This window comes from Myotis myotis, unplaced genomic scaffold (assembly GCF_014108235.1).
Source record: "Myotis myotis isolate mMyoMyo1 unplaced genomic scaffold, mMyoMyo1.p scaffold_m19_p_4, whole genome shotgun sequence".
In the NCBI taxonomy this organism is placed as follows: domain Eukaryota; kingdom Metazoa; phylum Chordata; class Mammalia; order Chiroptera; family Vespertilionidae; genus Myotis; species Myotis myotis.
In genome coordinates this window covers 122,885,850-122,899,997 of record NW_023416346.1, presented here as the reverse complement: position 1 = coordinate 122,899,997, position 14,148 = coordinate 122,885,850, and the positions used below count along the sequence as shown (strand labels likewise).

The 14,148-nt window shown below is 35.7% G+C and overlaps 1 protein-coding gene across 14 annotated transcripts in view; it reads right to left on the bottom strand.

Annotated features, from left to right (window-relative positions):
- SCML2 (Scm polycomb group protein like 2) overlaps positions 1–14,148 on the bottom strand; it is a 112,427-nt gene that overhangs the window by 50,903 nt on the left and 47,376 nt on the right. For all 14 annotated transcript variants that reach the window (XM_036305653.1, XM_036305654.1, XM_036305648.1 and 11 more), the window contains one exon: positions 10,325–10,568. In XM_036305653.1, coding sequence (XP_036161546.1) covers positions 10,325–10,568 — 244 coding nt within the window. The remainder of the gene's footprint in view (positions 1–10,324; positions 10,569–14,148) is intronic.

The window sequence follows — 14,148 nt, the reverse complement described above, 5'->3', positions numbered from 1 at the left end:
AAATGGAGAACCACTTAATTGTCACCATCATTCCCCCCTAACCCCATTTAGAGTAATTCATCTACTTACAACATTCTCTTCTTCCTTCCTTACCATCATATACCTCATGCTCCACTCTGACTTCCACTTTCTTTAATAACTGCAGTAATCAAATTCACATTATTTCCTCGTACACAGTCTCCCTGTCATCATCTTCTTGAATCTAACCATCATATTTCTCACACTTCATCATCCTGACCTCATCATTGGATATTTCATCTTCTCCCTAAAATGTTTATATTTAGTAATTGCTGGAACTCTTCTATCTCTAAGATAACCAACTGTGCCCAATTTCTATATATCCAATATCCTTACTTATCATCTTTGCTTCATACCAACTGACCATGCTTTTATTCCTTTTTTTATCCTCATTGGAGAATATGTTTATTTATTTTAGACAGAGAGGAATGGGGGGGAGGGAGGGAGGGGGAGAGGGGAGAGAGAGAGAGAGAGAGAGAGAGAGAGAGAGAGAGAGAGAGAGAGAGAGAGAGATGTGAGAGAGAAACACCTATTGGTTGCCTCTTATATACACCTCGAGACTGGAGACTGAACCTGCAGCCTTTTGGCATTCAGGACAATGCTCCAACCAACTGAACCACCCAGCCAGGGACTAACCATGATTTTCATTCTCTTTGAGATATAGCCACAAGTCCTGTCAATTTCAGCCCTATCTATTAGCTTTCTCCTAGCTTTACTTTACTCCCTATCAACCTGCACCCAACTATCCACATCCACCAATACCCTCTAATTAGTATCATTTACGGTATTATCCCTTAATCTCTGACCACATCCCGCATGTCAGCTCCCACCTCTAATCACACTAGGGTTTGTTTTCTCTAGGCCTGAGCTATACAAGGGTCAGCAATCTTCTTCTGTAAAGGGCCAGATAGTAAATATTTTAGGCTATAAAGGCCATATACAGTCTCTGTTACATATTCTTTTTCATTTCTTTATTCGTTTGCTTATCTTTTTAAACCCTTAATGAATATAAAAACCATTCTTAGCTCATAGGCTACATGGGCTGGAAGTGGCCCTTGGGTTGTAATTTGCCAACTCCTGCTTTAGAACATTAGAATATCACTGATGGCTATAAAATCCACACTACTGGGGATCAAGCCTGCAACCCAGGCATGTGCCCTCACTGGGAATCGAATGGTGACCTCATGGTTCATAGGTCAATGCTCAACCATTGAGCCACACCCACTGGGCTAAATCTTTACTTCTTGACAACCTATTCATCCCCACAACCTATTCATCTGGTCCAAGTTGACTGATCAGAACATAATCACAAAAGCATCTCTGCTGTGTAAGCAGTTGACTATCAGAGACATGTACATAGTATTCCATTCATAGTAGCCGGGGCACTCTCTGCCCTGGTCAGACACTGCCCACACCTCAATCTTGCCTTGCATAGGTCTCTGCCTATCACTTTTCCTTTTATCATCACATACTCTACAATACTGCTTTTTCACCTTCTCACTTTCCTACTGTGCCCAAAACAAGCATTAAAGTCCTTTTTAAGCCCCCCTTCATTTAAAAAAGATTTGTTTTTCAAATAATCACTATAAGGAAAGGATGGAAAACACTAGAAAAGTTACAAAGAAAAACAAGGTCTCTAATTTTTAGTAGTAGCTGTACCAGTTTTTATGGAAATGAGACTTGCCTTTTCATCTTTTATTCCTCTGGGACCTTGCACCAAGTTATCTATTCTAACCTGCACAGTTCCCTGCTCATTTACTAAGCAGAGATGGTTTGGTCAATATGGTCAGAGTCCAATAGTATGAATAAGTCCAGCCTGTTACTACCTAAGCTCCTCCATCGTCCTTTCTGAGTCTCCATGATGACCTATGTAGGTTTCCCTCTCAATACCAAGAACCACAGTTTTACAGAATTAAAAATACCTCAAGCAGATAATAAAAGGTAACTCTCATACAGAAATAAATGACTCATTCACTTGAAAAATTAAAGATCTGCTTTTGGGGTCTCATAGAACATCCCAATTTGGGAAGTGGTGCATGTCTTTTCCAGCAGCTTTAAAAAGATGGTATCTGGACAACTAAACCAAAATCAAATATACTGAAAGGATCTGAAGCTTCAATGCACTCCCCTCTCCCCCTTTTCAAAACAGGGCATGGAGAGGTAAAATAAACAGATTTTTAAAAAGAGAGAGAAAAACTCTTCATACACCTTATAACACATACCTTAATTTGAATAGAATAGTCTATCTTAAGGTTATTGAAAAGTTGTAAAAATGTTACAGGAAAGAAATTCCCAAACACAATTAAAAGGTTAAAGGATAACTTTCTAACTTAAAATACAAAAGTCCAGCTAAGCTCTTTATCTCCATACCTAAATGACAGTGCCTCTTGGCATACATGCTAAATTAAAATAAGAAAATCGAATTTAGTAGAAGTTACATGGTTTTCTTATCCTGTTATATAATTATATCTCATAAGTATTCAACCCAGAAAGGAAATCAAGCTAGAAATCAGAAATCAGTTAGAATTTAGAAGGGCTTTAATTTAAGAGTGTTTTTAAAATATACTTGTTTTCTGCTTGCCAATCATAGATGCTTTGTACACTACTCCCTTCAGCTTCATGAGTATGCTTCCCATAAAGACCTTTTTTTTTTTTTTTTTTTTTTTTTTTTTTACAATTCCTCCTCATAACTGCTCACTTCAAAAAAACGAAGATTTTGGTCACAATAATATTATTAAAGAAGATGACCATTTCTAAAACCTTTAATATTTTAAGAAAAAATGTTCACATGAAAAGAAGCAACTTCAGTTGTTTCAGGTCAATTCCTATCACCTAAGCCTTTAAAATCCATTCAATTTTTAAACCACAACATTTTTTCTTATTGAATGACTTCTATAGAGTGATTTCCATAATACTATTAAAAACAATCACTGCTATACTTTCCACAAAACACATTAAATGTATTGACACAATATTTACTTGATAAAATATGGTATCCACATTACTGTATCATAAACATACTTTTACTAAGTCTCATGTATTAGCAGTGAAAATTATATTACTCAAAGCTACAGAAAAAAATTGCCAACACTTTTCATTACAAACTGTAGATTTAAATGATCAAATCTAACTTACAATCGGGTTGTTCCTTTTTTATTTAAACAATTTTTTATGGTTGAAATAATCAAACTGACTTTTACCTTGTATCATAAAACAATTTTTTAGAAGTGACTAATCAAGTAATAGTGCTAAAAATTAATAAGTGATATTTAGAATAAAACAGAGTCTTTGAGATCACAGAAATGACTGGGATGTTTAATACACAAAAGCTAACAATGCAGACAATGAATTTCTTTAACCACACTTCAATTACAATATAAAGAAACTTTGAGGGTAATCCCACCTTTGGAAATAATCCAGAGAAACAAACTGTTGCTGCACTTACCATTAAGGTGATTTAGGTTCTACTCATGGGCCTCCTCTTTTATCAGGAATAAAACTGCCCTTCTGAAGAAAGCAAGTCAACAAAGCCCATGTTGCCTGAGCAAGCCTGAATTTCTAGCAAATGGAGATGAAGTTATTTGCATTTGTTGGTTTAAGGGGGTGGGAGTGGGAGGAGGGGACTAAGAGGACTGCTAAAGTAATTCACATATTGTCTGTGGACCCTATAGGCAGTGATCATCAGTCACCTGTTCAAACTTCCTTCACCACTGCCTTCACAGAGGAACCAAAGGTGACCCTGGGTCAGAGAATTTGGAAAGAAATGAGAAGACATGCAAAATCTAACTGCAAACCCATTGCCTCTGTAGACAAAGTTATCCCCACTGGACCACATGTCCTAAAAACCAGGACATTTTAATAGTCTCAAGAGAACTTGTTAGAATATATCATAGAATAGAAACAAGAAAGAAGCTCCGGGTTCTGCTTGCAATTATTGAAATATTTAGCTGAAACGCTTAAAACAGAAAAAGGGCATTTGTTTTCTTAAGATACTTGTTTGTATCATATCTGTCTCATTAGCACAAGCAAAACATTTATTGCAAGCTGTACCTATAAAAAAGAAAATATCAGCTGTTTTAAATTTCATGGCCCTTGAGTGAATAATTTGGGTTGACAGCATTTTGAACTATTTCATGTATACCAAACAAGAAGATTACTAAGTAAGCTAAGTATATTAGTCTATATTTTAAGCTACATTGACAGGAAAAATTTAAACAAATATTTTAGTGTTTACTGAGAAGCTTTCTGGTGGGACTGGCACACCTTGAGCTTTTTACAACCTTACTTATGAGTACTTCTGTTACTTTTATCCCACTATAACAGAGATAGGGAAAGTGCTGCTTTATGTGTTTTTTACTGAACATACACCAATCATATTTTTTTAAAAGGGGGGGAAAGTTAGTAAATATATGTACTAAAAACTGTAAGATCATCATTTAAAATTTAGAGAAGTACAAGATTTTAGACACCACATACTCCTCTGCACAAATCTGAACAACGAGCAAAATCAGCCATAATTTCGGGGGGGGGGGGAGTTGTGTGTTTTTTTTTAAATAACAATGAAGTGGGGGTGGGGAGTAGCACTACTTCTTGTTTGCTCAATGAAGGCTTTCAAATATTTCTCAAAAGACTAACTTTGAATCGGTTCAAAAAATATTACATATGAAGGGCTTTGAAAAATAAGAATACTATATAAACTGACTAGTTAACTTTTAAGAAAGATGAAAAGTCTAGATTTTAAAGCCCACTCCCATAAAATTTTAATTAAAAAAGTGAATCCTACACACACTTGCACGCATACATAAAATAAAATAAACAGCATTCAAAGAAGCAAACAGTGCCCAAGATAATTACATTTAAAATCTATTTAAAATTTTTTGAAGTTCGTATTCATAAAACTTATGTCTGAATTAGCAACAAAATAAATCTAATATGACAGTTCTATCAAATATTCATTATCAGAAATGTTTTACGAAGTGTGAAAGAAATGTCATATTTACCATTGAGTTCCACTTGTAAATTAAAGCTGTTTCCCTGAGAGGCGAGGTAAGTATTGAGGGACTCAATAAAATGAAGGATTTAATCAAGAAGAGTTAAGGTGGTCACTGATGGCCTATGGTGCCACTACTCAGGAATGCTTGGCTACATCTTCCTGATTGTAGGTTTTCTCCTCTTCCACAGTTCCCTTTGGACCAGAAGAATTCCTCTATACCCTTGGGATTCTGCAACTTTATACTCAAAGCATCTGGAAGTTTGCTGCCCTCCTTCCTGGTCTGTATGGTCATAACTGTTTGACGAATTAAGCTACAAGATGACAGACACTTCACACCAGTGTGGGTCATTTATTTACAATCAATGATGCATAAACCTGAAACTAAGTTAAATAAAACTATTATGTTCAAAAGTTTAATTTATATACTTAACTTTAAGAGTATTTAAGTACCTTTAAAGCCAGGCAGAATGGTTTAAAATGTAGCAATTTATTTCTTAAAATTGTTAATATCCCACAATATTAGAAAAAAATAATGCTGGGACAGTTTTTTTTTTAAATATTCTGCTTCTCATAGCACATGAACACAGACAATAATGTGCTGAAGGCCTAGGGGAACCGGGGGCAGGGTGGGAGAGGCAAAGGGGGTGAACTGAGGGACATCTGTAATAGAGTCAACAATAAAAAAAAATTCTCTGCTTCGGAATTTCTCCAATTTCTCAAATGATGAAAAACCTACATTTACTGTGTTCATAAATAAAATTATAGAAAGAAAATGTTTAATGACACAAACTAAAACAAAAATAAATAAAATTATAGAAACATAATAGCAACTTATTTGTTTATAAACTTCCCCAAATAAAAATAGTAAAAAAGAAAAGATTTTTTTAAAACGCCTTCAAAATTATGGTAGTCCCAGTTCTGAATCTAAGTTGCTAGATTCTAAGTTTTTCTCCTTCCTGTATTGATAAATATTTGGACTTGAATGAGATGACTGGCTGTAATTCCTCTAACTGTATATGCTGGAAACAAAAGAAGGGCTTGCAGGGCATTCCTAAATATCATTTTTAAGAGAGAACTAAGATATAAGATACAAAGAGGGGACAAGTTGAAACAAAAAAGTAAGATCAACTAAATTCTTCACGAAGAAAATCTACAATGAGACGTTTTAGTTTGCTTGACTCAGCCTTCTTTAAGTTGCCAAGGACACAGCAGCACAGATCTTTCCTCCTCCTCACCCTGTATTGGTCTCCAGAGTAAGTCTGGTGAGCTGTGACAGCACCAACCAGAAGCAAAGGGCCTTGAAAGATTGTAAGGTCATAACAAGAACCAAGAAAAGAAAACCTAAATAAACAAGAGGGAGAAAAAGCCACACAGCTTGCTGAATTTTCTATCCAAGGCATGCTTCTCATTGGTGGATTGATCATGCTAATCATTGGTAGATTTTTCTACCAATGATTAGCCTGATAGAACTTGGCTGTTTCTGATTATAGAAGTGTTAACACAGGGAGGAAATTTTTATTTAAAAAAAAAAAGTTTTATAGTAAATTAAATTTTATTACTATTCTTAAACAGAAAACCAGTAAAGCTTAAATAAGTAGTTTTTAATGTAAAGTCAAATCAAGTGGCATTCATGGATGCCTCACTACATTTCTTTAAGAAATCATGTAAGTGAATTAATTGTCTTTAGTCATTTATTATTTGAAAAAGTTTTAAGTGATATAACCTAAAACTAGTGTTGAAAAAGCAATTATATAACGGTTGAAAAACAAACATTTCTAGTGTGTTTAAGAATATTCAGAATTAACAAAAACAATAAATATTTTTAATTTATGAAATTGAATTAATTTATTATTTATAGCTTTTTAAATTATCTAACTCTAAGGCCCTTAAATTATTTAATATTCAAGTAAATATAATTAATATTTCTGTATGTTTTTAAAGACCATTTAAAGGTTTCTAAATTTCACTTTAACTGGTGAAATGTCTAGTGGGGTAAAAAACAGAGCAGGTAGATCTCAGAAAGTACTGGTGAAACAACATTTTAAAAAACGCTCTGCATCTTTTATTTACTCAACTCTCTAAAATCTGGTTTTTCAAAGAAGTATACTAATCACACTTTTACTTAAGACCACTAATGAGCTCTCTTGACTTTTATGCTGCATTTGATAGTATTGTATATTTACTCCTTAAAGTCTTTCCTCTCTTGTTTTTTGGGGGGACCAATCTATTTACTCTCCTACATTTATGTATACTTTTTCTGTGTCCTAAATTAGCTTCTATCTTCTACTCATCCCTCATTTTTGTATTTCTCAAAAGTTTGGGCCTCTAACCATGTGCAGTGGAAACACCTGAGCTTCACTCCGGACCTACTGGTTCAGAACCCATGGATATAAGTTCCAAGACATCCGCCTTGTAACAAGCTCCCCCAGGTGATTCAAGTGTGAGAATTACTGTTTGAAATGTTGAGCCAGGCCCTGGCCTGCGTGGCTCGGTGGTTGAGTGTAGACCTATGAACCAGGAGGTTGCAGTTCAATTCCCGGTGGGGGCACATGCCTGAGCTGCAGGCTGGATCCCCAGTTTGGGATGTGCAGGAGGCAGATGATCAGTGATTCTCTCTCCCTCTCCCTTCCTCTCTGAAATCAATAAAAAATATATTTTAAAAAATAAATGTTGACCCAGGAAATCCTTTCATTGGTCCTCTTCTACCTCCACCTGTTACACATGCACAATTAAAATTACACCCCAAATTTCCACTACTTACTGCTATCGATAGGATGTATAAGCTGCCACTTCCCCCTGCCAGCACCTATAATCACACCTGACGCAAAGAATATTTGTTTGATGAACACGAAGACTCTCAAACCTGCTTTGTCAAACAAGATCTATCCTTTTTAGGCTCCATACCTGCATATGAAGCTCTTCAATAGACATGTCCACCTGGACGTCCTAAAGCTACCCTGAATCAGTTAGGATTCAGTTCAGCTAACAATAACAGAAAAACCTAAAAGAATAGAGGTTTATATAACATAGAAGTTTATTTCTCTCAGGTAATAGTCTGGAACAGGTTAGTATGAAAATGTTGCTCCACAAAGTTCACAGAGACTCTGACTCCTTTCTACTTTCCACTCCACTATGCCTAGAATATGGTCCCCATTTCATGGTACGAGGCAGAGCTCCACCCAAAACAACCACATCTCTAGCAGCAGGACAGAGCAGGAGGAAGAAAGAGAGATGGGTACATTCATCTCTCTGTAATACACCTCCTGGAAGTAGAACACACTACCTGTACTTTTATTCCATTGACCAGGACTTAATCTAATGATCACATCTAATTGCTAGAGAGGCTGTAACTGTAGTCTTTATGTTAGGCAGCCAACTTGTATTACTAAGAAAAAAAGGGAGACCAGATGCTGGAGGACAATAGCATTTGTAGCCACACATTCCAAAGTCACTGTGTCACAAACTGAACTCATCAGTTTTCAAGATAAACTGTATAATTTTAACCTTTGTGATGTGTCTACTCTACCTTTATCTCCATTCCCCTTACCAAACTCTTTCTCCTCTCTTAATAGTCTTATCATGTGTCTTTTTGTGAAGCTTTTCTTTAACCAACCACTTTTACCTCCAGCCTAAACAGACTGGATGTCTTTGAACCAACTTCATATCTAGCATACATCTCTATTTTTACATTTTTAATTCTATATCATATTTTTAAATCTATCCCTCCAATCATCCCTCTCCCAATAGATAGCAAACTTCTTGAGGACAGAGACTATGCCTCATTTATCTTAGTATCACATGCATATAGATCTGTATCATACTAAATTTTACAAAAATCAATCACTAATGTCTGCTTCATACAATTATGGCACTAAGAAACTGTTAAGAGTTGCCTAATAAAAAGAACATCATGGTATGTAGTATTGTGTTAAAGACACAAATTACAAAAAATTCCTCCCTAATCTGTGGTTTGCTTTCCATGGCTTCAATTACACATGGTCAACTCCAGCCCAAAAATATTAAATAGAAAATTCCAAAATAAACAATTTATATGTTTTAAATCATGTGCCATTCTAAGTAGCATGATAAAATCTCACTTCATCCTACTCCTACACAACCAGGACATGAATCATCCCCTTGTCCAGCATCTCCATGCTATATACGCTACCCACCATTAGTCACTTAGTAGCCATCTCAGTTATCAGATCCACTGCCATGGTATCACAGTGCTTGTGTTCAAGTTACCCTTATTCTACTTAATAGCCCCAAAATGCAAGAGTAGTGATGCTGGCAATTCAGATATGCCAAAGAGAAGCCAAAAAGTATATGTATGTATAGGAAAAAACATAGAATATATAGAGTTGGGCAGTATCCAAGGTTTTAGATATCCACTGGGAGTTTTGGAACATATTCCCTACAGGTAAGAAAGGACTAATGTAATACGGCTACATGTGCTTACCTCTATTCCCTTCCTCCACACAGCTTACCTACTAATTTTCTACATCCATTTTCTCTTTTTCTAGTATAAATAAATTTAGTGAGGTAAATTTTAAGTATGTTTACATTTAATTCCACTAATAAGTTTGTATTTAACTTAGGCCAATGAATGGGTTATGTGCATGGACCCATCTTAAATCTCAGCAGCTATTCCACTCTCAGAAAACCAGGTTAGGCATGTCTACGCCCTTGGAAGAGTCACCAAAAAAATCCAATGTTTTGATGACTTTTCTCTGAAAGAAAATATCCAGAAAATCATAGTATTCAACTTATGAAACACAACATCACAACTGATAAACCCATTACTAAAATAACATACTAATCTATGATGGCTTCCATAGGGTCGAAATGTTCACTGATGTGTAGATTTTACTTAAGACTATCAAAGTATCAATTTAATTGTAACATGACCAAAATCATGTAAAACATGTATGTAATAATTGTTATGCCCAACCTTTTAAATTCTATCTTCTAGATATAAACAGTGGAATACCATGTGTAATTTTAAGTTTAATATCAACTATAAAGGAAACTAAGTACCCCAAAGTGCTTATAGCAGCGAGGCTTCAATGGTCCAAGAATAGTTCCAGCTTTGCACATATCTCCAGTGTAGACTGTGAATTCAGACTATGATACTGGGTTGGCCCTCAATAATTCTAATCACAGTCTTCTTTTATCTCCAGTTCTCTAGCCTGGACAGTGCCCTCATTGTTCTGCCTGTGGCTCCAGTGGGTATGAAATGCTAACCTCAATGCCAATAGCAGTTATATATTTTTTTAATAAAATAAAAGAAGATGTAGTTACGTATTATCTTACCATTGGCTCCTGGTGGTTGCAATACATCTCCTGCCAGACGACACCACCCAACTGGGAAAATATCTCGGCAATAGTATTTGCACCAGTAATCAAAAGCTCCACTCCAGCCATCAAATGTAATATGAACTTCATCTCCTCTAACACCTCCAATAGTTGCAGGACATATCATATCCGGATTCTTTTTGTCTACAGCTTCTAGTTTCATCCCCACTTTAAAGTTATTTAGAGGTGGCTTTGGTGGTTCCTATCAAAACATTTAAAAAGTTTTCATTGTTTAGATATATTAAGAAGCATTTGCTCAATTGATTCTTAAAACCTGTAGCAACTAAAAATTGAGTTCTATGCTTATCAACTAAAATACAGGAAAAAAACAGTTCTTAGAAATCGCTCTGCAGCCCTGTTCTACAACATCGCACTTACTCTGAAGCAGAGCCAAGAACCTGGAAGGAAACAAAACCAGCATGACAGTAATTTAGACATTCATTTACTCATTCATTCAAGAAATATATATATTGTATACTATGTACCAAGAATTCAGGATTTATTGGTAAACAAAAATATCAAAGATACCTGCTCTGGTAGAGCTTAAATTCTAGTGGTGGTAGTAATAGGGTTAGGGGCTGAATGGGGGCAAAGGGGAGAAGCAATCAATAAGAAAGTTTAAAAGAGGGAGTCAAACAAATCAATAAAAATTATAGGTGGTAAATCTATAGAGAAGGCAGACAAAAGAACATGAAAGTCATATATATTATATATTCATAATATATTGGATATGTATGATAACCAATCCAGAATACTTTAAAAAGTATGCCTTAGTTTCAAAAGTTAAAGCATGCAAATGCTAACAGGATTCTTAGAAAGCCCAAGTGCTCTGTTGAAAGCAACATCTTTTCTTTCAATTTGCATTTTATCCTAGTAAATGGCACCATCAGCTCCCTAATCATCCAAGCCAGAAGCCTGGAAATAATTCTAGACCAGTGGTTCTCAGTCCAACTGAACATTAGACTCACCTGATGGTCACACCACAAGAGAAAGTATTAAACTGGTCTTGGGTGGGGCCCAGTCATCAGCACCTTTTAATTTCCCAGGTGATTCTAATGTCCATTCAAGGCTGAGAACCACTGCCCTGAAGACATCCTTTCCCATTAAAACTCACATTCAAAGACCACAACCTGCCAATTCTACCCTCTAGATCTCTACAAAACTAACATTAAAAGCTAACCTTTAATTAGTTAGTATATGCCAAGACACTGTTTTCTATATATTAATTTAATTCTCCCAATACCCTATGAAGTCAGTGAAATTATTATCCTCATTTTACAGGTGATAAAACTTATGCACAACTGCCTAAGAATACAACATAATACATAATATCAGAGTTAGATTTTAAACCTAGGCAACTAACTCATTGCAACACCCTACCCCATCATCTGCCTGGCCAACTAACTCCAACTCATCCACTTCCAAATCACAGTTCTCTTGGTCTCTTAAGGCTTCCATGACCAACTCCTGCCCACTCCTAGGCCCACCTCAGAGGCACTCTTGCCTTCAATTGTGAAACTACTGTTAGAATGTGTTCACTCCTCTATGAGATGAATGGATTCTCAAAACAGGTACTACATCTTATTCATGTTATTTCCAGCACAGGACCCAACAGCAAGCAGTTAAAAAAAAGAATGAGCCGAAACCGGTTTGGCTCAGTGGATAGAGCGTCGGTCTGTGGACTGAGAGGTCCCAGGTTCGATTCCGGTCAAGGGCATGTACCTGGGTTGCGGGCACATCCCCAGTAGGAGATGTGCAGGAGGCAGCTGATCGATGTTTCTCTCTCATCGATGTTTCTAACTATCTCTCTCCCTTCCTCTCTGTAAAAAATCAATAAAATATATTAAAAAAAAAAAAGAATGAAACAAGGAGTCACCTGAAGAACAGTAAACAAGCTCCCAACTAATTATTTCACCAAGATATAATTTAAGAAACATATCTGGTAGGTTGGTCCCTTTATAAAATGCCTCTATAAACCCATCTCATTATCCATATTTTTCCACTGTTATCCTTTATACTCTTGCAATTTGAAAATTCCTTAATTATTAGCCATCAATGTCCTTTTTAATTACATATTTTTAATTTGATTCTTTAAAACCACCCTGAAAGTCAGCAGAACAAAAATTAGCTTGAGCAAATATCAAAATATTTAATAACTAAACAACTGGTAAGAAACAAGATTTACATATTGCCACTAAAGACCAATTATCTGTTACCATATATGGGGTACAGGGGGGCATATTTAACAAAAGATAACTTGGTAGTTGATAAATTTATGCTGGACATTCACAGAATGCAGGAAACATTCAAGGCACACATAAGGTTCCCAGGACCTTAAAATGTCATATGACAGAATAAAAGGAAAAACTGTCTGTAGCAAAGCAAATTAAGTTCAAATGGCAGTACACACTTTTCTGCTATTTATTCTCTAAATATTTTCATACTACTTATTAATTCTTCTAAATTTTATAAACTTACTTATCTATTTTACTTACATCAGCATACCCATACAAACAAATATTAACAGACTCTGAAAGAAAACAAATCTTTTTTTTTAGATTTTTTAATTGATTTTTAGAGGCAGAGGAAGGGAGAGGGAAAGAGAGAGAAACATCGATGTGAGAGGAAACAGTGATCGACTGCTTCCTACATGCAGCCCCCGCCCCACCAGAGATCAAGCCTGCAACTCAGGCAAGTGCCCTGACCAGGAATCGAACCAGCAATCTTTTGGTGCACAGGACAATGCCCAACAAACTGAGCCACACTAACCAGGACACAAATCTTTATTTTTGAAAAAGGAAACTGCTCTTTTTGTATAACATAGTAAATGAAAGGGCTTTATCTCAAAATAAGGTACCTCCAGATTTAGATAATTAGCAAAATGGTTCCCTCTGCTGCCCATGAAAGGTAATGATACTGCTTTTAAATGATTTTAAAGAATATGCTTTGCCAACATTAGTTCTTGAATGACTTCCTAACATAAACATTTAATTTGCAGAAGCAATAGTAAAATAAACAAGGGTCACTGTCTTTTACTGTGAGAAAAGTGATTCTGTTCAAGAAGGTGGCAGTAAAGAATGCTTTTTTAACCTCCTTCCTCACTTACCTACAATATGGTTCTACTTAAAGGATATTTCTTCCCAAATCCCACCAACTCTGAAGCCAATCTCAGTATTACCTGCATTAATCCTCTGCCTGAAATATTCTTACCCTTATAATCTCATGGTTCATTCTCTCCCTTTCTTCAGATATTTACTCAAATGGCACCTCCTCAGCAACACCTTCCTGACTAATCTATCTAAAATGTCACCCTCCCTTATCCTTAGTGTATATATAACTATGAAACATCATATATTCATACTTTATTTAGCATGGTTTGTTATACATTTCCCCAGCTAGAAGGTAAGCTTCATAAGGGCAGGAAAGGTGTTTTTCACTCTTTTGTATAAAGCTGTATTCCCAGAGTCTACCTCTGACCACAAACTCCTATCCTTAACTTCTACTTCCTTACTTTTAATCAACTATTTATTTGACCTCATCAAGAAGTCTAGTCCTTTAACCTTCATTTATCCATTTACAAATATTTACTGAGTGACTACTACATGCCAGACATTACTGAAGGTTCTTGATATATATTAACTAGCAAAACAGATTTTTTAAAAAAACACCCTTGTGGTGCTAGTAAAGAGAAAGATAAGATACCATGATAAAATAAGTAAAATATAGTCTATGTTAGAAATAAGTGCTATGCAAAAAAAGAGAACAGAGAAGAATAAGGGCCA